Source organism: Equus przewalskii, chromosome 13 (genome assembly GCF_037783145.1).
Source record: "Equus przewalskii isolate Varuska chromosome 13, EquPr2, whole genome shotgun sequence".
Classification (NCBI taxonomy): domain Eukaryota; kingdom Metazoa; phylum Chordata; class Mammalia; order Perissodactyla; family Equidae; genus Equus; species Equus przewalskii.
In genome coordinates, this window is record NC_091843.1 from 8,152,928 (window position 1) to 8,176,538 (window position 23,611).

At 36.9% G+C, this 23,611-nt stretch overlaps 1 protein-coding gene across 1 annotated transcript in view; it reads left to right on the forward strand.

Moving 5' to 3' along the window:
- Positions 1-23,611, forward strand: part of UBTD2 (ubiquitin domain containing 2) — a 56,905-nt gene that overhangs the window by 19,978 nt on the left and 13,316 nt on the right. Inside the window, exon 2 of the mRNA XM_070570327.1 lies at positions 21,665-21,901. Coding sequence (XP_070426428.1) covers positions 21,665-21,901 — 237 coding nt within the window. The remainder of the gene's footprint in view (positions 1-21,664; positions 21,902-23,611) is intronic.

The following is a 23,611-nucleotide window of genomic DNA, read 5'->3' on the forward strand; positions in this document are numbered from 1 at the left end:
CAGTTCTGCTTTATGTATTTTGTGACAAAATCTTGAACAAGTCAAAATATCATTGTTTTGTGGTTCTTTTGAGCCCTCTCTTTGATTCTTATCTGTTCTTAAAATCAAGAGGGCTTTAACTGTACTTAGAAACCCATTCAAGGAGAAGGACTTGGCAAATGAGCACAATTTCAAGTAAAGTGTGTTTATCCATATTTTTGCCAGACACTTAGCAAACATTAGAATTTTCAAGGGAGGAAAACTTCAGATTGGAAAGGGAGACCACCTTCAATAAAGAATCTTACGGACTGCTAGTGTCTCTCCTAGGAAACACATGGTACTTCCCTTGGCAGTGGGCTTGGGACAGGCACCAGCGTGCTTTGGGTGATTGGTGTATGCTGTCTGGGAAACAGCGTGTTGTTTGGACACTGAAGATCACTGCCAACTTGGTAGGCCATCGTAAGCACTGGTTCACACCTTGGAAACCACGTGGAGCCCCAAGACCTTACAGATGGACTAATCCTGTAGTTTCAGTTTGGGAGGGTGGGTGAAAGTCTGGGGCCGTGTTGAACATTTGTTCTAGTAATTCTTAAAGCCGTGCAGCAGTATGGTCCTAGTGGCTAAGAGTTGAACCTTGGAGTCAGTCCTTGTGGGTTTGAGTCCCAGCTGTACCGTTTAGCTATATGATCTTTGAGAGATTTTTATTCATTTAATAACATTTGTGTTGTTTTTTATGTGCCAGGCACTGTTCTAATTGTGTGACAAATATTACCTCATAAATCTTCGTAACACTCCTATGAAATAGATATTATTATTGTCATCTCCTTCATCCTCCTCCCCACCTAGGTACTTTACCTTTTGAAGTTTGTTTCCTCATTTTCAGATGGAGATTACACTAGAGTTGAGAGGATTCAGTGGGACAGTACATAGCTGGCACCCTGCACAGTGGCTGGACCATAGTAAGCATTCTCTGTTGACTATTGTTATTTTTTCTGAGAAAAGCAACATTTTGTGGCAAACTGCTACCTTCTTTACTCATGATGTAACAGTCAGAGTGGTAGGGATCATTCCCTGTAGGGTCTTCTAAACACTTACAGGAACATTCCTGAAGAATTTTGAGTTGATCAAGGAAAGTCTCGCAGGGTCTAATTGTGTCCAGACACAATCAGCACCCTTATGGTGTTCTGGGTCTTTGGGGCCAGGTGAGATCTAGATTAATATCATAGTTGTCTTCCAAACACAGATCTGTATCCAAGGGATTATCAAAGGGTCACAGGTCATTTTTTTTTATTATTATTTTAAAATTAAATTAAATTAAATTTTCTTCCTTCTGCTCCCTGAAACCGCCCAGTACATAGTTGACATAGTTGTGTATTCTAGTTGTGGTCCTTTTGGTTGTGCTCTGTGGGATGCCGCCTCAGCATGGCCTGATGAGCAGTGCTAGGTCCGTGCCTAGGATCTGAACTGGCGAAACCCTGGGCCGCTGAAGCAGAGTGCACGAACTTAACCACTCGGCCACGGGGCCGGCCCTAGGTCGTCTTTATTTTTTTAACTTTATTTTAAAATAATGTCAGACTTACAGAAAAGTTGCAAAAACAAATACAAAGCAGTTCTGCATACCTTTCATCCAGGTTTCCCCCAAATGTTAACATTTTATTACATGTACTTTATCATTCTCTTTTATTTTATATATATATATGTGTGTGTAAATACTTATATTTTCTTGAACCATTTGATTAAATTGCAGACAGGAAACTCTTTTGCCCATAAGTACTTTGGTATGTATTTCGTAAGAACAAGGACATTCTTTTATATAACCACAATACAATGATCAAAATCAGGAAATGAATATTGATATAATGCTAATATCTTAGTGAGATTTCACCATTCAAATTTTCACCATTGTCTTCACTCTTACGCAAAGAAAATCATCCAGGATCATGCATTGTGTTTAGTTATCTTTTTAGTCTGCTTTAATCTGAAACAGTTCTGGAGACTTTTTGTCTCTCATGACCTTGGCATTTTCAAAAGTATAGGCCAGGTATTTTGCAGAGTGTTCATTAATTTGAATTTGTCTGATGTCTCCTCATGATTATTCAGTCTGGGCAAGAATACCACAGAAGTAAGATTTATCCTTCTCAGGGCAGCATGTTAAGAGTCACAAAATGTCTGATTTTCCCAGTGGTAATGTTAATTTTGATCACTGAAGGTGCCTGTTAAGTTTCTTCACTGTAAAGTTACTGTTTTTCCCTGTGCAGATAGTAAGTATCTAATGGGAAGATTGAATTTATATAAATATTTTGTTTCTTATCAAACAGGCACTAGTTTTAGCATCCGTTGATAATTCTTGCCTGGAATAATTATTATGGTGGTTGTCAAATGGTGATTTTCTGTTAACATCATTCCTTTTATATTTATTAATTGGCGTTTTATTGTAAGAAAGAGCTCTCTCATCTTCCTCATTTATTTGCTTATGTATATTAGTATATACTCAAGGTTTTCTGTTTTATTACATGGGGTATAATCTATTACTGTTGTTACTTATTTTGATGCTCAAATTGTACCAGATTGGCCAGTGGGAGCTCCTCCACTCTGGCCTTTGTGTTCTTTTGACATATTTTCAGTGTTCTTTGTTTTCTGGCATAACACAATGTTCCAGGCTCATCTTGTATTTTACCTGTCAGCCCTGGAATCAGCCAAGAATGCCTGGTTCCTTTTATTGGAGAATGATGTTTAGAAGCCAAGATCTAGTCTCCAGGTATATTTAGTGCTATTGAAATGTCATTGCCTCTAGGTCCTCTCAGTGGAAAGAGCTAGGATACAGGATATATATATCTCCTAGGGGTTCCTAAGATGGATATGTATATATCCATATCTATATCTATCTATCTATCTATCTATCACACATCTATATCTTTTTATGTATTAAAAACAATGAGTTCATTCTGATATCTCTAATTCCAATCTATACAGGGTTCACTCTAGCCTTACCCTGTCTGTATTTATAATTCTCTAACAGGGAAGAAAGCTGGCTCCAGTTTTCATGGTATGTTTACTTATTTACTCAATCTGAGAATACACATAAAGTAGTTCTGGAATTGCTAATTCATTTTATTGTGAAAAACAAAACTACCTAGTAGAGTTGAGTATTTGTTTACTGTTCTTTATGTCTTAAGCCTAAGGGTAAAATTACTGTCTTCTAAAGTACACAGGGTTAGGTGTACACCATTTTAATGTAGTTATGTTAATCATTTGAAATACTGTTAGATTCATTTGTTTCTATTTATATTCTATTTTTAGTCCCACCCCCTTTTCCTTGTTGACTTTGAGTATGTGAAATATTAACATAGTTCTAAAAATTAGAACTAGGCAAAAAGGAGTATTCAGAGAAGTGTTACTTATCCACATCTCCCTCTTATTCATCCTCCCATTATTTCCATTCTGTTCCCACCCACCCTTTGTAAGTAAATGATACCAGTGGTTTCTGGTTTATCCTTGTTTCCTTTTGTACAGATGAGCTGATACATGTCTGCCTGTCTTTCTTTTCTGTCAATTCTTTTCTACCTTCCTTCCTTCCTTTATTGTAGGACTTCTCTTGAATAGTGAAAAATTGCTTCTCCAGCAGGGGTATTATACCCTTCAGTATATTTTTTGGGCTTACAATACCTCATCAACCTGTATCGCCTCAGGATACATCTGTATAAATACATAGCAATTATATATAACTAGTTTTAGATGTGGCATTGGTATACAGTATCCTTACTTTATAGTTATACCATTATGCACCATGATAACTATGCTCTAAGGTGTTGAATGTCTCATAGAACTCCTTGTTTGAAGTGAGACTGGTTTCTTCTTTTGTATGTTGTGTTACGTAGTTCCAACCAGATTGTCTGAACTAAAAAGTTTTGAGTCCCCAAAGAATGGTAACTCTTTTTTTTTTTTTTTTTTTTTGCTGAGAAAGCTTTGCCCTGAGCTAACATCCGTTGCCAGTCCTCCTCTTCTTTTTTCTTTTCTTTTTTTTTTTTTGCCTCAGGAAGATTAGCCCTGAGCTAACATCTGTGCCAGTCTTCCTCTATTTTGTTTGTGGTTCACCACCATGGTGTGGCTGACTTGTGGTGTAAGTTCATGCCCAGGAATCGAACCCGTGAACCCAGGCCACCGAAGCAGAGCATGCTGAATTCAATCACCATGCCACAGGGTTGGTGCCTCCTTTATTTTCCCTGATTGTACAGTGAAGCAAGAGGTACTTAGAATATACTTTTTGGTGAATTGTAACCAAACTCAGTGGGTTCATCTCTTGGTGAGTGTGGAGCTGAAAAGCACAACCAAGGCTGAAGAAGGTGAAGAAAAGGTTTATTGCTTTCATCAGTAATGAAGAACACCTGGGAATTTTCCCAAATGCATGGTTTTCCAGAGCTCAGTGCCAGTGGAGACTTCATACTCAAGAGTGCAGAGGATAACGGATGTATTTGTTACAACTGTGTAACAACTGTGCTCAGTCAGGGCACATGCAGTAAGTAAGGAGGCGATTACATAATGAGTTCAAGGTACCTGCCATTATGTAACAAGTTCAAAGTAACTTTTGGACACCTGGAGCTGGAACAGTTTGCAGGGGTCTTGCTGCAACCAGGTAAGTTTCATGGTAAAATGGCAACATCTGCAAAAATGAGGACATCAACTTGTGAAAAACAGAACAGTTTAGTTTTCTCCTTGTCTGGAAAACATTTCACAGACCATGTTAGTTATTGATCAGATTCTCAGTAACCCTTTCCTTGCCTGGTTCCTGGTTGCAGAAGCCTGTTGCTATAAGCTCTCTCTCTGTGTCTCTCTTTTTAAACCATAGGAGTTTAACTCTTACCTTGTCATCGTCTTGATCTTAGGGGGAAAGCTTTCGGTGTTTCTTCATTGAATATGATAACTGTGGGTTTTTCATAAAGGCCTTTTATCATGTTGTGAAAGTTCCCTTCTATTCCTAGCTTTATGAGTATTTTTATCATGCAAGAGTGTTGGGTGTTGTTAGATGCTTTTTCTACATTCATTGAGATAATCATGTGTTCCCCCACCCCCTTTATTCTGTTAATGTGGCATATTACAGTGATTGATTTTCTTACGTTGAACCACTCTTGCGTTCCTGGGATAAATCACACCTGATCATGATGTATAATCTTTTTAATATGCTGTTGGATTCGGTTTGCTGGTGTTTTGGTGAGGATTTTTGCATCTATCTCCTTAAAGGATACTGGTGTGTAGTTTTCTTGTAGTGTCTTCGGCTTTGGTTAAGGTAACGCTGGCCTCATAGAAAGAGTTAGGAAGTGTTCCCCACTCTTCTATTTTTGGAAACTTTTGAGAGGGGTTGGTGTTAATTCTTCTTGAAATGTTTGGTAAAATTCACCAGTGAAGCCATCTTCACTGGTGTTTGATTACTGGTTCAATCTCTTTACTTGTTATAGGTCTGTTGAGATTTTCTTACATCAGTTTTTGATAGTTGCTATGTTTCCAGGAATTTGTCCATTTCATCTAGGTCATCTAATTTGTGTGACATACAACTGTTTATTGTATTCTAGTTTTCTCTGATAATCCTTTTTGTTTCTATAGTCGGTAGTAATAGCTGCTCTTGTGTTGCTGATTTTAGTTATTTGCACCTTCTCCCATTTATTCTTAGTCTAGCTAAAGATTTGTCAATTTTGTTGATCTTTTCAAAAAACTAACTTTTTGGTTTTGTTGAATCTCTCTATTGTTCTTCTGTTCTCTTTTTTGTGTATCTCCACTCTACTCTTTATTATTACCTTCCTTCTGCTAGCTTTGGGTTTACTTTGCTCTTCTTTCTTTTAGTTCCTTGAGGTGAAAGGTTGGGTTGTTGAGATCTTTCTTCTTTTTTAATGTGGACATTTACAGTTCCGAATTTCCCTCTCAGCACTGCTTTTGCTGCATCCCATGCCTTTTTGTATGTTGTGTTTTTGTTTTAATTTGTGTCAATATATTTTCTCATTTTCCTTGTGGTTTCTTATTTGATCCATTGGTTGTTTAAGAGTATGTTGTTTAATTTTCATATATTTGTGGATTTTCCAGTTTTCCTTCAGTTACTGGTTTCTAGCTTCATTCCATTATGGTCAGAGAAGATACATTGTATGATATCAGTCTCAAGTTTATTGAGACTTGTTTTGTGGCCTAATTTATTAGTCTGTCCTGGAGAATTTCTCTGTGCAATTAAGAAAAATTTGTGTTGTACTTTTGTTGGATAGAGTGTTCTATATATGTCTGTTAGGTTTAGTTGGTTTATAGTATTGTTCAAGTCCTCTGTTTCATTATTGATATTCTGTCTAGATGTTCTGTCCATTGAAAATGGAGTATTGAAGTTTCCAACTATTATTGTAGAACTGGTTCTCCCTTCACTTCTGCCAATATTTCTTTCATGTATTCTGGGGCTCTGTTGTCAGAAACATATATTTTATGATTGCTATTTCTTCTGGATGAATTGACACATTTATTATAAAATGTCCTTCGTTGTCTGTAGTAATAAATTTTGTCTTAAGATCTATTTTATCTAATATAAATATAGCTACTCCAGCTCTCTTTTGGTTACTGCTTATGTGGTATATCTTTTCCCATACTTTTGCTTTCAACCCATATGTGTTTTTCAATGTAAAGTGTCTTTCTGTAGACAGCGTATAGTTGAATCATGGTTTTTGGTCCATTCTGCAAATTTCAGCATTTTTATTGGAATGCTTAATAATTATATTTCATGTTATTATTAAGATAGGATTTATGTCTGCCATGTGCTATTTTTTGCTATGTGTCTTATTCTTTTTTTCCTGTTTCTCCATTAGTGCTACCTTTTGTGTTAAATAGATATTTTCTAGTGTATCATTTTAATTCCCTTGTCACTTCTTTTACTATACATTTTTGAGTCTTTTTTTTTTTTTTTGAGAAAGATTAGCCCTGAGCTAACTGCTGCCAATCCTCCTCTTTTTGCTGAGGAAACCTGGCCCTGAGCTAACATTCGTGCCCCTCTTCCTCTGCTTTATATGTGGGACGCCTACCACAGCATGGTGTGCCAAGCGGTGCCATGTCCACACCTGGGATCCGAACTGGTGAACCCTGGGCCACTGAAGGGGAATGTGCACACTTAACCACTGTGCCACTGGGCCGACCCCGAGTCATTTTCTTAGTGGGTTGCTCTGGGGATTATAATTAACCTCTTAATTTATAACAATCTACTTCCTATTGAACCCAACATAATTTCAATAGCTTATAAAAACTGTTATACAGCTCCAACCCCTTCTCATTCTCTGTGCTGTTACTGACATACAAATTACATCTTTATACTTTGTATGCCCATCAACACAGATTTATAATTATCGCTTTATGCAATTGTCTTTTAAATCAAGTAGGAGGAAACAAAGAGTTACAAAGAAAAGATATAGCTTTATATTGACCTTTGTAAATTTACCTATCTAATATGTAAATGTAAATTTACCTTTATTGATATTCTTTATTTCCTCAGGTAAATTCAAGTACTGTCTAGTATCCTTTTATTTTACCTTGAAGGACTACTTGTAGTATTTTTTGCAGAGCGGGTCTGCTAGCAACAAATTCTCTGTTTTTGTTTATCTAGGAATGTTTTAGTTTCTCTTTAATTTTCGAAGGATGCTTTTTGCTAGATATAGAATTCTTAGTTAACACTCTTCCTTTCATTACTTTGAATATGTCATGCCACTGCCTTCTAGCCTCCCTGGCTTCTGATGAGAAGTCAGCTGTAATCTTTTGGAGGATGCCTTATATGTGGTGGGTTGCTTCTTGTTCTTTCAAGATTCTGTCTTTGGCTTTCAGCATAAGTTTAATTATGGTGTGTCTAGGTGGGATCTTTCACTTTGGTGAGCTTTTTGCATGTGTAGATTGATATTTTTTTTCATCAAATTTGAGACTTTTGGGCCATTATTTCTTCCAATATTCTTTCTACTCCTTCCTCTCCCTTCTTCTAGGACTATCATTATGTGTATGTTGATATTCTAGTCGGTGCCCCACTGTCAGGATCTCTTGAGGCTTGTTCATTTTCCATCATATATTTTTTCTTCAATCTTCCTCAGACTAGATCATCTCAATTAACTACCTTTAAGTTCACTGATTCTTTCTTCTGCCTTCTCAAATCTGCCGTTGAGCATCTCTAGTGAACTCTTCATGTTACTGTACTTTTCAACTCCACAATTTTAAAAATAATTTCTCTTTATTGAGACTTAGTTCTCGTTCTTTTAGTTATTTATACATGGTTTCCTTTAGTTCTGTGAACACGTTTAAAATAGCTAATTTAAAATCTTTTTCTAATAAGTCTGATGTTTGAATTTTCTCAGTGATAGTTTCTTTTATTCACTTTTTTCCCTGTGAGTGGAGCATGCTTTCTTGTTTCTTTGCAAGTCTCAACTTTTGGTTGAAAACTGGATTTAAGATAATATATGGCAACCCTGGAAATTAGATTCTCCCTCTTCCGTCAGAGTTAGTTGTTGTTGTTGCTTTTTGTTTGTTTGCTGACTTTACTGAACTTATTCTGTGAAGTCTATATTCTTAGGTGTGGCCACTGAAATCACTGCTTAGTAAGCTTAGTGGTCAGCTAATGATTAGACAGATTTCCTTAAAAGGCCAGAACGAATAAGTCTCCTGTTCTTTGCTGAGTGGCTCTGCGTTCATATTGGGGCACCCTTCACAAGTCGGGCACTTAGCTCTTACTTCCTGCTTGTGCAGAGCCTCGGTATTAGTCAGAAGTGAGAGCTTAGGACCTGTTCTGGTCTTTCCTTAACACGTGCAGTCCTGGGTATGTATGTTTGTAGCCTTTGGGATTCCCAGAAACATGTCAGAGTTTTTCTGGACATCTCATTCCCCAGCTTTGATTAACTTCGTTTGCTCCAAATGTCTCACTGCCTCATGCGTGTACAGTGTAGACAATTGCTGCTGACTGTTTTAGACAAATGTCCCCAGGAAGAGGCTCTTCACACTGGAGGAGCTCTAAGTCAGGCCAAATAAAGACACGCCTTGTGAGCAGTGTTTTCCAGAGAACTTCCAGATGGAACAAGTAATTATAGTTCTCTGAAAATGGGGCTTTATTGAGCTCCAACCTTGTTCTGGTAGGTCCTGTGGCTGCTGGGTTTGTCACTTTCACTGATTTTCAAGGCTACCCAGGAGCTGGGGAGAGGGGAGATGGGTCTAAGACATGTTAAAACACTGCAATACTAGTTGTTTTTACCAAAATACAGCTGTTTTTCTTGAATAAGAAAGAATAAATGCTCCTTGGATTGTTACAAGTCTTTGGTTAATTTTCAGAGTACTGAAGATGTTTATTATGACAGTTTTTGCCAATGTTCTTACTGCATTTGTGGAGGAGAAGATTTCTGGAAGTCCTTAGTCTGCCTTTCCTGATGATGTCACTCAATTATTTTTAAGGAGATTTGAATAATAATTTTAGATGTCTCTTATACTTATCCATGTAGTTAATCATTTCTGATACTCCCCATTCCTTTGTTTATATTCAGATTTTCATCTCATTTTCTTTCTGCTCAAAGGACTTTAATATTTTCTGTGGTGTAGGCATGCAGGTGATGAATTCTTTCAGCTTTTCTATGGCTGTCAAAGTCTTTATTTCGTCTTTGCATATATGTTTATGAGGCATATTTGTCCATAGTTTTCTTATGTTTGGCTTGTTTTGTTATTGGTGTAGTTGTGGCTTTATAAATGAATTGGGGAGTGTTCCTTTCTCTTGTTTCTGAAAGTGACTGAATAGTATCATTATTTCCTTATATGTTGACAGAATTCAATAGTGAAACCATCTGGGCCTAGAGTTTTCTTTGTTAGGAAGTTTTTAAAGACAAATTCAATATCTTTACAATATACAGAGCTAGTCAAGGTATCCTTTTCCTAAGTGAATATTTCTTTATTATGCCTTTACTGTCTGCTTGGTCTCTTTCATTCCTGATATTGTTAAGTTTTGTCTTTTTTTCCCTTCCTCATTCTGGCTAGAGGTTTATCAATTAATTGATATTTTTAAAAAATCAGCTTTTGCTTTTTCTCTCTTTTTCTGTTTATAGTTTCTCTGGTTTCTACTTTTAATTATTCTCTTTCTTAAGCTTACTTTGGGTATAATTTGTTCTTTTAGAATCTTAAGGTGGAAGCCTACATTATTGATTTGAGACTTTTCTAATGGAAGCATTTTAATGCTATAAATTTTTGTCTATAGGCAGTGCTCTTTAGCAGCATCCTAAAATTCTTATATATTGGATTTTTGTTTTCATTCCATTTGATGTATTTTCTAGTTTCTCTTTGACCCATGACTTATTTAGATATGTATTGTTTAATTTCTAATTATTTGGGAATTGTTTGGGTATCTTTATGTTATTGATTTCTTTTTCTTTTTTTTTTAAAGATTTTATTTTTCCTTTTTCTCCCCAAAACCTCCCAGTACATAGCTGTATATTTTTAGTTGTGGGTCCTTCTGGTTGTGCTATGTGGGACGCTGCCTCAACATGGCCTGATGAGTGGTGCCATGTCTGCACCCAGGATCCAAACCAGGGAAACCCTGGGCTGCCGAAGCGGCATGCGCGAACTTAATCACTTGGCCATGGGGCCAGCCTCTATGTTATTGATTTCTAATTTAATTTCATTATGGTTATAGTACATACTTTGTATGATTTCTGTTCTTTTAAGGTTTTATAGTCTAGCTTGGTGAATGGTCTATATATGCTTGATAAGAGTATATAGTCTCTTATTCTTGGGTTGAATGTCCTATCAATGTCATTTACGTCAAGTTGGTTGATATTGTTCAGGTCTTCTGTATTCTTGCTGATTTTCTGTCTCGTTGATCTATCAGTTACTGATAGAGGAATGTTGAGGTAGTGGATGGTCTATTTCTCCTTTAATTAAGTCAGTTTTTGCTTCATGTACTTTGAAACCCTATTGTTAGGTGCATACACATTTATGATTGCTATATCTTTTTGAATTGATTCTTTTATCATTATTTAGCATTCTTTTTAAATATTGTTGGTGTTTTATTAACTCTTTGTTCCTAATAAGCTCTAGCCCATAGATGATGATTTAAGTAATAACTGTGTTAGATGCTTTCGTTTTGACCCTTTGAGTTTGCCAGTTCTCCCTTCAGTTGTTTTTAAATTGCAGATGGTTCCAGCTAGCTTCTGTGCTTAAGGATAGGGACCGGAATTTGGACATGGGAACATATAAGGTGATTAGACATATGCCTAAACGGCCTTCTTAGATAGAACTCTGAAACTGGGAGTTTGAGTGAGTAGCAAGGATTCAGCTTCTGAATTATATGCTTGGTATCTTGAGTTATATAGTTCGTCGACCCTTTATTACAATCAAGTGGGGGAACTTTAACAATTGTGAAAACATAATGGTGAGTATCCAAAAGTAGTGTGATATCAGGATCAGAACTATAGTATCTTAAATATTGTGTTCATGTCTTACTGCTTTTCAGAATTTGGGTTTCCCCCCCAAATTTTATTGTGAAAATATTCAAACGTGAAAAAATAGTACACTGAACACTCATGTACTTCCCGTGTAAGTTTAGTAGTTGTTAACATTTTGCTCTATTCACATTTTTCTCTCTTTTGTATGTGTGTCTATATGTTTGTATATAGACATGTACACTCCCCCTTTTAACAGCTGAACTGTTTGAAAGTTAAAGACATCAGATTACTTTGCTCCTGAAAATTTCAGTATGCCTCTCCTTTTGAATAAGACTGTTTTCCTACATCACTACAGTACCGTTATTATACCTAAGAGAATTAAAAATAATTTCTTGCTATCATTTATTATCTAGTTTTATTCAGATTTATCCTGTTGTCCCAAAATGTCTTTTATAACTTTTTTTCATGTCAGATTCCAATCAAAGTTAATGTTTTATCTCATTTGGTGTAGACCAGAGGTTCTTAACTGGGGACAGTTTTGCCTTCCAGAAGATATTTGGTAATGTCTCAAGAGGTTTAAACTTTTTCCTTTTCCTTTGTATTTCCTATAAACAAGAAGTTAGATTTACAAGGTTAGTTAGATTCGAGTTAAACACTTTGGATAAGAATGCCTTATCTTTGTTTTGTATACTCCATTTTGCAGCACATCGGGAAGTTGAGTTTGGTTATTTGGGTAAGGTAATGAATGTCAGACATCTACACTAATTTCTCCTTGGCACTTACCAATGTATGGGGTGATGTTGTGACACCTTGCGTATTCTGTTACCCATGATGCTTTAGTGTATCTGTTGACTATCATTACCTGAATCAGTTACGAGATGTAAAAGAGCGATTCTTCTAAATATGTCGTTTTTTTCTTCCTTTACTACTGGCATTCTTCAGTAAGGGAGAGCCTTTCCCGTTTTATAGTAGTAGGGATTAATGAGTTTTTACTTGTCAGTATAGTACAATCAATTCCAGTCACTATTTTTGATGTTCCAAAATTGATGCAGATGTTATCTCCTTCAAACTGTTTCTTTTGAGGTGATCTCATTAGTCTTTTGAAGACTTTCTTGCTCTCTTGGCACCCAAATATCCCAGGCTTGCTTTTAATTTTCCCAGGCCTAGTTGTGGAACTAGTCATTTCTCCAAGTAACTGTAGCACCTTTCAGTGGAAGATGGTATTTAGAACTAAGATGTGGGAGCTAGGTGTATGCTCATTGTTACTGGATTGTCCTTATTTCTAAGCCCTTTTAGTCAACAGAGCTATATAATACTTTTCATCTTTAAATCATGAGTTCATACTGTTATTTCCAATTCAAAATTAACCTGTTTTTTCCCTGTCTTTTTATTTTTTATTTTATGTTACTTTTATTTTCTGGTGAGGAAGATTGGCCTGTGCTAACATCTGTTACCAGTTTTCTTCTTTTTGCTTGACCAACATTGTCGCTGAGCTAACGCCTTCCTCTGTTTGTATGTGGGATGCCGCCTCAGGATGGCTGGATGAGCAGCGTGTAGGTCTGTACCTGGGATCTGAACCTGCAAACCCCGGGCCACTGAAGCAGAGTGTGTTAACCACCACGCCACAGGACTGGCCCTGCTTTCGTTTTATTTTATGTTTTATATTTGTTTTTCTTTTCTCTCTCATTAAAAATCTTGGTTCTTGTTGATATATAGTTCCTTATTTGCTTTATCCTACAGTAAATAGCACATGCTTCTGAATTTTAATAATTAATATTCTACATGAATTCTTAGTATTTTAACCTGCTGAGTCAAATTTAAGATGTCTTTTTAGTTTGTTTTTGTGTTCCTTAGAATTTATCCCAGTAAAGATGTATAGTCAGAGATCATATGCAAAACTAACTTGGGGCCAGCCCAGTGGCGTAGCGGTTGAGTGCACGCGCTCTGCTTCAGCAGCCCGAGGTTTGCAGGTTCGGATCCCAGATGTAGACCTACACGCTGTTCATCAAGCCATGCTGTGGCGGTGTCCCACATACAAAATAGAGGAAGATTGGCCCAGGTATTAGCTCACGGCCAGTCTTCCTCTCTCTCTCTCACACACACACACAAAATTGAAATAATTATTTTCTTTGTATGGTTATGTTAACATGATATGCAGTTAGGTTCATTTATTTCTGTGTTTAGTTTTAGAGTTTGCTTTTTTGTTTTTTGGTTTGATTTTATTTTGAATATGTAAAGCATTTATGATTTTTCAGAAGTCAATCTATATAAAAAACTGTGCTCAGAAATCTTGCTCCCGTCTCTGTCCCTTCTACCTCAATAGCCCTTGTCAATAATGATTTTCATTAGTTTCTCATTTATGTTTCTAGTACCTGTGCTTTTGTTTTTGCTTTTTAAATAACCAAATATATGTACACATATTCTTGTTTACCCTATTTCCTTAAACAGAAGGTGCCACTATATATGCACTGATCTGTATCTTGCTTGTATTTTGCTTCATATCCTGGAACTCCCTCCATTTGGGTCCATAGGGCTTCTCCTCGTTCTTTGTAGTTGCGTTGTACATCATTGTATGAATGGACCATAGTACATCACTAAATTGTGTCTAATACAGATAAGCCTGCAGGAAATAAACTTTTGTATTTCATATTTATGGAAGTGTCTTGAAAGTGGAATCTTAAGATTCCAGAGGAAATCATTTCCACGTAGTTTTCACTTGCCATTCTTTTATGAGTGCGGCTGGAAATTTTTCATACGTCATTTACCTTTTGTTCTCTGAACTTTATGTTCACATCTATTGCCCATTTTTCTGTCAGAGTTTTTGCTTTTTTTCTTTTCCATTTTTAAGAGTTCTTTGTATGAGGGAGATCAGCCCCTTGTGATAAAAAGTTGTGAACGTTTTCTCCAGTCTTGTTATTTGTATTTTGACTCCCCCTGTCCCCATACAAAAATTTATTTGTATAAGATTAAATTTAGCAATCTTTTCTTATTGCTTCTGGAAAAGCATTCACTGTTCCTAGGTTATGGAGAAATTTATCTATATTTTCTTCTAGTACTTGTTTTGTTCTAGTTTTTGCCTTTTGACCTTTGATTAATGTGGAATGTATTCTGGTGTATGGTTTAAAGTATTGACCCAATTTTATCTTTTTCCAAATGGCTGTCTGGTTCCAACCCAGTTTATTAAAATGCCCATTTCCTTCCAGTGGCTTAAGGTAAGACCTTTATCATAGACTAAATATCCATGTTTATATAGATTTTTTTTCCAAACTTCATTCTGTTTCATTGATCTAAGTATTCAAGAGCCTTACACTCTTTTTATTGTAGTGGCTTTGTAATGTTTTAATATGTGTGGGGCCAGCTCCCTTGTTGTGCTTCTTTCTCAGGATTCTCTTAGCTGTTCTTGCTTGTTTGTTTTTCTGTATGTATTTTAGAATCAACTCATCCAGCTTCAGAAAAAGTTTTTTAAAAATTATTTTCATTGGAGTCATGTAAAGTGTAGATATTAGCTTAAGAAGAATTGACATCCTTCTAATGTTAAAGTCCAAGTACAAGAGATTTCTTCATTTTGTTCAAGTCTACTTTTCCGTGTCTCAGGAGTTTAACATTTTTTCCTGATATAGGTGTCCCATTCCAAGTATTTTATCTTTTCTGTTGCTATTATAAATGGGACCTTTTCTTCCATTATGTCTTAAACCTGGGTATTTTATGTATATAAGAAGGCTTACATTTTATATCCTGCTACCATAGGGACTTCTCTTATTTAATTTTAGCACTGATTTTCTTGTATTTTCCACTCATACTATCATATTGTCGGCAATTAGAGATGTCTTTACTTCTTCCTTTCTGGTTCTTACACTTCTAGTTGTTTTGCTCTGTCTGGTTATGCTGGCTAACACTTTCAATACAGTGTTAAATAGTGGGGGAGGTAGCGGGCATCCGTGACTTGTGCATGCATCTCCTACCCCGAACTACCCGTAAATTAAGAGAAGAGGAGGTCCCAGCACTCCAAAGAGTGTAACCCTGGATGAAGCCATTCCCCTCCCAGTGGAAGGAACCATCTGAGAGTTTAATGTATTACTTAAAAGGTAACAGTGGGCTGGTGTTAGGTGACCATATTCTTAGTCTCAATTTTATATAATGGTACCCTTGTTAGTAAAGTTATTTTGTGTGTATTTGTAGGATGTAATTGTATGCTTTTGTAACATTTTAAATAAGACTCACCCACGAAGAAGAGTCCTTGAACATACTGTGTTGCAGATAGGTCTTCCTGTTGCCTGTTTGTATGCCCAGGCCACTGGTAAGTGGACTTATACTCTGAGAAACAGGCGCGGAAGTCATCATGAGGTCATGATGTTGATTTTTTCCCTCAATAAAGCTAGCTCAAACAACAGTAGAAATTGTATAGTTAATGGCTTTAAAATTATGCTTTAATTGCTTGATTTTTATAAATTTTAGCATAGAAGCATAGTCAAAGTACTCATTTCAATTTATTATAAAATAGTAGCATTAAAATGATGTATCTAACTTAGATAAGTATGCATACGTGTGATCTTTAGTGCCTAAACTGTTGTAGATGCTGAGCATTTGTATGTTGAAACTGACCAGAAAACTGCATTACTTCCTCGCTTATTATAGGATTCCTCCTTGGTGAGCATGGGTGTCTCCAAAGAGATGTGTTAGATGTAGATTGGATGGGGTTGGGGAGCTGGTACTGCTCGGTTAGCTTTTTATTTGTCCAATCAGAGACATTCCCTTCGTCGTGACGAAGCCTGTAAAAGATGAATGAGTGCTACTAGAAAAACAACTAAACACGTGCTTCATTTTGAGTGAAGCTTTGTAGTTGGTTTGATATGCAAAAGAAAACACAGTTCCCAGCCCAGGTAAGCCACAGAGTGCCGTAAGGGAAAGAGAGCCCTGGACTTTGAATCTAGTCATCTGAGTTCTAGTCCTGGCTCTTTCTGATCTTGACTAAGTCATTTATCCTCCTGAGGTCTTACTTTGCTTTCTGTCAAACGCTAAGGTTGACTTGTACCATCTAAGGTCTCTTCCACCTCTAAATTCTCAGGCAGTAGAAAAGATATAGGTATGGTATTGACTGTTGGCATGTTAATGCTCTTATGTTAGGCATTTTAATCCCCATATCGCTATTTTTATTTTGGCAGTTAGTTGCTTTAGGTAAAGAGAATATATATATATCTATATATTATGTATGTGTGTGTGTATGTGTATATATAGTGCATTCTAAATTTACCTGAGAATAAAATACTTTACAAGCATCCTTTTAGGCTAGCACAATCTGTTATGGAAGAGTTCTGTAGGATCTATTCTTAACTCTTGGAGTGACAGAAAAATTTCGCTTTCATTCTCATGATCTTAAGAATCTAATCAATCTAATTAATATAAGGCATTATCCCAGTCCTGTTCCTTGCTGCTTTAAAGTTTTCAGAATTCTTTGAAACAATATTTTGTCTTTTGATGGTGATCTCTAAATATTCAGGTTTTTTCCCCTCAGGCTGTTGTGTTAAGGAAACTGATGCTTCCAGTTTTCAGTCTGTTAAAGCTGTTGTTACTTGAGTCGTGTCTATGCGTTATGGCCTCTTCTCTTTTCATTTGGATAGCCCTATTATTAAATCAGGAAAACAACTATAAACATACTTCATTTTGGAGATCACTGTTTTTATCAATAAAATGTCAAAATGAGATTTTGGAAAATGCATTCAATTGTGGAGTAAAAATATTTAAGACTGTGTTGTTATTTAGACCTGAGAAGCAAAGCTTTCTTGAGTTTTCTGCATGTTACATCTATTTATTTGTCACAGAATGGGAAGACGTGTTGAAAGGTTACAAGGAAAGATAAGGAGTAGATAAATGAGATTAAGAGGCTTCTGAGAAGAAGGTGAGTTTTGGGCCAAGTTTTGAAAGTTAGTAAATGTGGGTTGATAGGAAGAAAAGAGTATTTTGTGAAATAGATTGGTTTTTTATGTTAGTTTTTTTTAATTAATCTCTTTTTTCTTCTATGTTAAACCATGGAATAAAACTAAGTATATTGATTGCTTGCAATTTTTAGATTTAGAAACTGAAATTAGGGTAATAAGATCTATTTCCTGTCTTTAAATTCATTGTGAGAGCATAGGACTTAGTCCTAGATATATGAATGATACTGAGCATCTCTCTTGATATCACGAGTCAAAAGGTGTGTGAAACAGACAAATCTGAAAGTTTCAGAGCATAAAGTATAATCTAATTGAGTATACATATTTTACATTTATTTCTTCATAATTGAAAATGGTTGACTTGGTGCAAACATAGCTACTTAACTGCTAGGCTGGTTTCTGTGTCCAAGTGTTTTCAGAAATACAGGTTTGTGATATGAGCTGAAATCAAAACGCAAGATTTGGTGAGCAGATTCCTAGAAGATGTGCTCAAATAAATGTACAGGAAGTACATGACATGGAGCAGGTCTTTCTAAAGTTAAGGAAGGTACTTTGTGCTAAATTTGCGGAATGTCAGGTTCTGTTGAGAAATTATGAAAAAAGACTTAACCTGTATATTTTTGAAAAAATGTTTAAAGATTCTTGATTTCATATAGTACTTCCAAATTAATTTTTACTTAACACTTATTTGTAGTTTTATTATGTATCAGTTATTATTGTAAGTGCTGTACAGGTATTAACTTATAAATCCCCATAACGACCGTAAATATTTTCGTGTTTTCACAAGAGCATAGTTTAAATGCTTTTGCTAAGTGTCCGTTTTTTTTCCAGTTAGTTCATTTAACAAAGGTAAGTTAGGCAATAACTGCATTTAGTTTAACATGAAACTTTTAACCTCATGTTTTGTAGTGAAAATTCTGCACTGCTTAGTGGTTTCACTAAAATATTTTATGTTGCAAAGATTTAAGTATTTTAATAATGGACATTTGATAGGCAGATAGTCTGTATTACATATGTTTGTGATATAGGGAGAAGTAGAGACATAGATAAAAAAGTAAGCTTACTTCGTGTCACGAGCATTTATTTTGTCATACTTTTTGCACAAAGTAATTACTTTGGAACTTTTGACAGCACATGGATTTGAAAATGGATTTGGAATGATGATTATCCTTAAGCAGCATAATTCATCATCTCTCCTTTTTATGACACTTTGTTCCTATGCCTTCTACAGAGGGAGGGAGGTGAAATAAAGCTACGTCTTATTTGTAAGGAAGGTGCTTTTACCTTTTCCAAAGTATTTTCTATGTTTATTATGAGATTGTTTTTCTGTTGAGTTCCTATTTCAAGGCTTCTTCAATTTCTTTGGTTTAAGTACTGAGATTGTGGAGGTTTTGTTGTTTTTGCCTTTTCTTCGTGATTTTCTCACATGACAGAATTATACAGTGGTACATTTAATACATATGATGCTAGACAGTTCTCTGGAACTACTCAAGTAGACTCAAAACTTTATTCAAAGAGACATCTAGCTATCGTGTCCTGCCTTCCACTCCCTGCTCAGTACACTAATCCTGAGTATCGTCCCTAAACTGTTTCAGACTCATCTAAAGGTTAATGTAGCAGAAAATAAAATCTACCTTTCATTTTACCTTGTTGGTGGAATCAGTAGGGGGTGAATTGTGATTATTTGATGTGTTCTGAATACTTTTTGGAGAATAATGTTTTATCTGAATTTATGTGTGTTATTTGGAAGATGCAGGGAAAAGTCATTAGCATAGATTATATTTCTCATATTTGAATTAAACCTGATATCCAGATCTATAAGGTGACCCTTGGTAGACACGCAGTAAAGACTTGTTAAATAAGGAGACATGGGTTCTATTTCCAGCTCTCTTACTAAATAGACAGTTTTCCTACTGTGCTGTACACACTCTCTTAGAACTCAGCTGGTTTGCATTTCACTAGAACAAGTTAGAGAGCCAAAAAGTACAATGAGTCAAAATACTGAGTGTTCTCAGAGACAAACAGCTAGCAGTGGCATCCTGTGCCCTCTGAAGGTGAGAGGATGAGCCCTGGTGTGTGCTGCCTTGAGGTAAAGTAGCCAGATTGGGTGAAGAGAGCAGGGTTTACGCTAACTGGGAAAAAATATTTGCAAGTCATACATCCGACAAAGGGTTAATGTCCATAATATATAAAGAACTCACACAACTCAACAACAAAAAATCAAACAACCCGATCAGAAAATGGGCGGGAGACATGAACAGACATTTCTCCAAAGAAGATATACGGATGGCCAATAGGCACATGAAAAGATGTTCATCATCGCTGATCATCAGGGAAATGCAAATCAAAACTACACTAAGATATCACCTTACACCCATTAAAATGACAAAAATAACCAAAACAAATAGTAACAAATGTTGGAGAGGTTGTGGAGAAAAAGGAACCCTCGTACACTGCTGGTGGGAATGCAAACTGGTACAGCCACTATGGAAAACACTATGGAGATTCCTCAAAAAATTAAAAATAGAACTACCATACGATCCAGCTATCCCACTATGGGTATCTATCGAAAGAGCTTGAAATCAGAAATTCCAAAAGTCCCATACACCCCAATGTTCATTGGAGCATTATTTACAATAGCCAAGACATGGAAGCAACCTAAGTGCCCATCAACTGCTGATTGGATAAAGAAGGTGTGGTATATATGTACAATGGAATGCTACTCAGCCATAAAAAAGGACAAAATCGTCCCATTTGCAACAACATGGATGGACCTTGAGAGAATTATGTTAAGTGAAGTAAGCCAGATAGACAAGGACAATCTCTGTATGACTCCACTCATAGGAGGAATTTAAAAATGCAGACAAAGAGAACAGATTAGTGGCTACCAGGGAAAAGGTGGGGTGGGGATGGGCACAAAGGGTGATGGGGTGCACCTACAACACGACTGACAGACAATAATGTACAACTGAAATTTCACAAGATTGTAACCTATCATTAACTCAATAAAAATTAAATAAAAAAGCAGGGTTTAAGCTAAGTGTAGAACCACATATACTTTGCAGCATTAGTTGGTCCTGCCAACTGGGAACGTGGCCTGCTATAGGATGTAAGAGATTGCCCAGGGGCTTGAGTCATTTTTTTAAATTTCTGTTGTGAATAGCCCAAATTTCATTTGGCCCTGGGCCCGTGAGGGAGTGGTTAATTTCGTGGATTCTTTAGAACCATTTTGAGAGTAATTTCTTTTATATTAGTATTCTTCCTTCAATTAAATATAGAACATTGAATTTTGACACACACCTTCTCCTTCCTACCTGCTCTGTCATTTATTTCCCACCCACTCCTAACCCATCACTCCATCGAACTTCAGTTTTCTTTTTACCTATTCTTCCATCTATCAAACTGTTTCTTATCTGTGGCTCCGTATGTCAGCATGAGATCAGTGATCATATGCCAGGTAAGTATCTGGGTGCAAAGAACTGCATCAGACTTGTTGGAGCACTCCTGCCATGTAACATTCTCTAAGGAGCTCTGCTGCCGCTTAGGGCAGACAGGAGTGGACTCTTGCCCTCTCTTTTCTTCCTCGCTTGCAGTGAAACTACAGTAGTATGTTGTGCTGCCTCTGCTCCTTGTGGTCGGGAGCTTCTCCCTTGGCCCAGTATCAAGAGTCCCTTGTTCCAATCCTAGCTCCTCCGAAGAGTGCAGCACTGACGCTGTTCCGCTCCCTCACTGCTTTCTAAATGAGCTCCTGTTTGAGTTTCAGAGACAGGCATTCACGGTTCCTTGACTGAAGTCCAGGGGGGATGCTAGAGGAGGCATTGCTGTGATCAGGTCTCCTCGTGGAGCTGGTGGTTTAGCTGTGCTTCCTCTGATCACCGCAAAGCAGTGTTTTCCGTCGTTGGGATTTCTTAGCTCCTGCTTGCTGGCTTCGTATGTCTAAGGTTCTGAGATTGAAGCTACTGTTGCCATTTGGTTTTTCCTAGTATCTCACCTCTCTCTTATGGCATCCCTTGACTCTTACAATCCGGCCGCTATTGTCTGATGAAACACTTATTACTGTTTTTCTAGGTAATTTTTTAAATCATCGTTTGGAGAAGGCAGATAGTGTGTGGACAAGAGTTACTAACTTCACTGGAAGTTTTGGGTGGAGCCATCTAATGTCTGCCTTTGCTCTTGTACTTCTAAAATAGGTTAGGGGAATTTCAGAATGCAAGAATTAGCTAGTAGGCCAACTTGTAGCTATAATTTTGATGAAAGAATCAAAGAGGAATGACCAGGTAACTTTTAATATATCTTGTGTAAATTTTGGTTTTGATGTCAGCCTTTTATTTTTCTTCTCAGTTGCTTTAGGTCGTAACCAGCCTTTGAAAAAGGAGAAACCCAAATGGAAAAGCGATTATCCGATGACAGATGGACAACTGCGCAGCAAGAGGGACGAATTTTGGGATACTGCCCCAGCTTTTGAAGGCCGTAAAGAGATTTGGGATGCTTTGAAGGCTGCAGCACATGCTTTTGAGAGCAATGATCATGAACTCGCACAAGCAATCATTGATGGTGCAAACATAACATTACCACATGGTAGGTTTGGTGGTCCTCAAGGACAAAGGGGACCACCATCAGCTCATTCCTCATAGCAAGAAACCAAACGGGAAGTGTTCATTGTCTTACTGTGCATTATTCTAACTTTTTTTTTAATGTAGCAAAGAGGAGCATTCCTCTTCATTGTATATTTTTCAGCTGGAGATGGGTTTACTTTGTGTAAACCTATGTTTACTATATTTATATATATTTTACTATTTTTAGTCTCAAGAAAGAGAATGCTTGATAACCTGTATTTTCTAATTTCCATTAACTGAGTTCTCCATCAAGGTCCCTTCCCCCAACCCACCCCAACTCTTTCCCTTCTAGAGCTTCTCCATTACTGGTCTCCTACCAGCACTAGAAAAGTAGTCTCAAATTTAGATCTCAAGCTATAGAGCCTCAGTGGATGGGTGCTCCTTAGTCATTATACTTTCTCATCAAGCCTGTTTTTAGTATAATGAGCAAAACTTAAACTTAGAAGTGAGTCTCACAGGTTCTTAAGGACAGTTTTCTGTGATTGTAGCCCTGAGCATTATTAGAAATGACTCTCCTTTCTTAGAAATGTGACTCTGAGGACCACCAAAAGCTTTGAATGTTTCCAGGGACACGTATGTGCTGGACCTGTCTACATCCTCTTGCTTGATCTCCTTGGTTAGATAGAAACACATAAAAAATTTTCAGGCTATTCTGAGATTTAGGTGTTAATTTTGTATTCTTTGTTCTTTAGATTATAGTATTTATAAATTTTTTGCTTCAATTTTCCAAGTTAGTATTTTCCTAAGTTGTCTCTTAAGCTCCATATAGAATCACCTGTATTCCTTTGCATTGTTTTCTCATTATTAGGCCTTCATTGTTTCTTTGACAATATCTTCCTTTAATTGTTTACAATTTCAGAGGAACAATGCTTTGCACTGTTTAATCATCTGCTTTATGTCCTTTGACTCTTTTTCTTTTTTTAAAAATTTCTTGTCCTTTCCCCTGTCTTGTTCCCTCTTATGCATGTGTTGAAGCTCTCCATCAGTCTTTATAAAGATCAATTTTCTTTCTTTCTCTCTCCCTCTTTTTTTTTTTTTTTACAGAGGAAGCTTTGCTCTAAGCTAACATTTGTTGCTGATCTTCCACCGTTCTTGCTCCTTCTCCCCACCCCTGCAAGCCCTCAGTACATAGTTGCATATACTTGTAAGTTCTGGTTCCTCTATGTGAGCTGCCGCCACAGCATGGCTACTGATAGGCGAATGATGTGATTCCATGCCTGGGAACCGAACCCAGGCCACCAAAGCAGAGTGTGCCAGACTTTAACTGCTGACTTGTGAGGGCTGGCTTCCTTTGACTCTTTTTCAAATAAAAGATATTTGAGAATCTTTCCCAATTTTCCAAATCTCCCTTAATTTTCGGAATTAACTGTGCTTCCAAGAAACTTTGTTTTTCCTGCTGAGGAAGATTGGCCCTGAGCTAACATCTGTGCCAATCTTCCTCCACTTTAGATGTGGGTCACCTGCCACAGCATGGCCGCCAATGAGTGGTGTAAGTCTGCACCTGGCAACTGAACCCAGGCTGCTGAAGTGGAATGTGCCAAACTCAACCACTAGGCCACGGGGTCAGGCCCCCCCAAGAAACTTTTTATTAATGTATATTTTACAGCTGTCCTCTTCTTTATTATGAAAGCTTTTCATCATGGGCTTGTGTTAATAACATTATTGAACACCC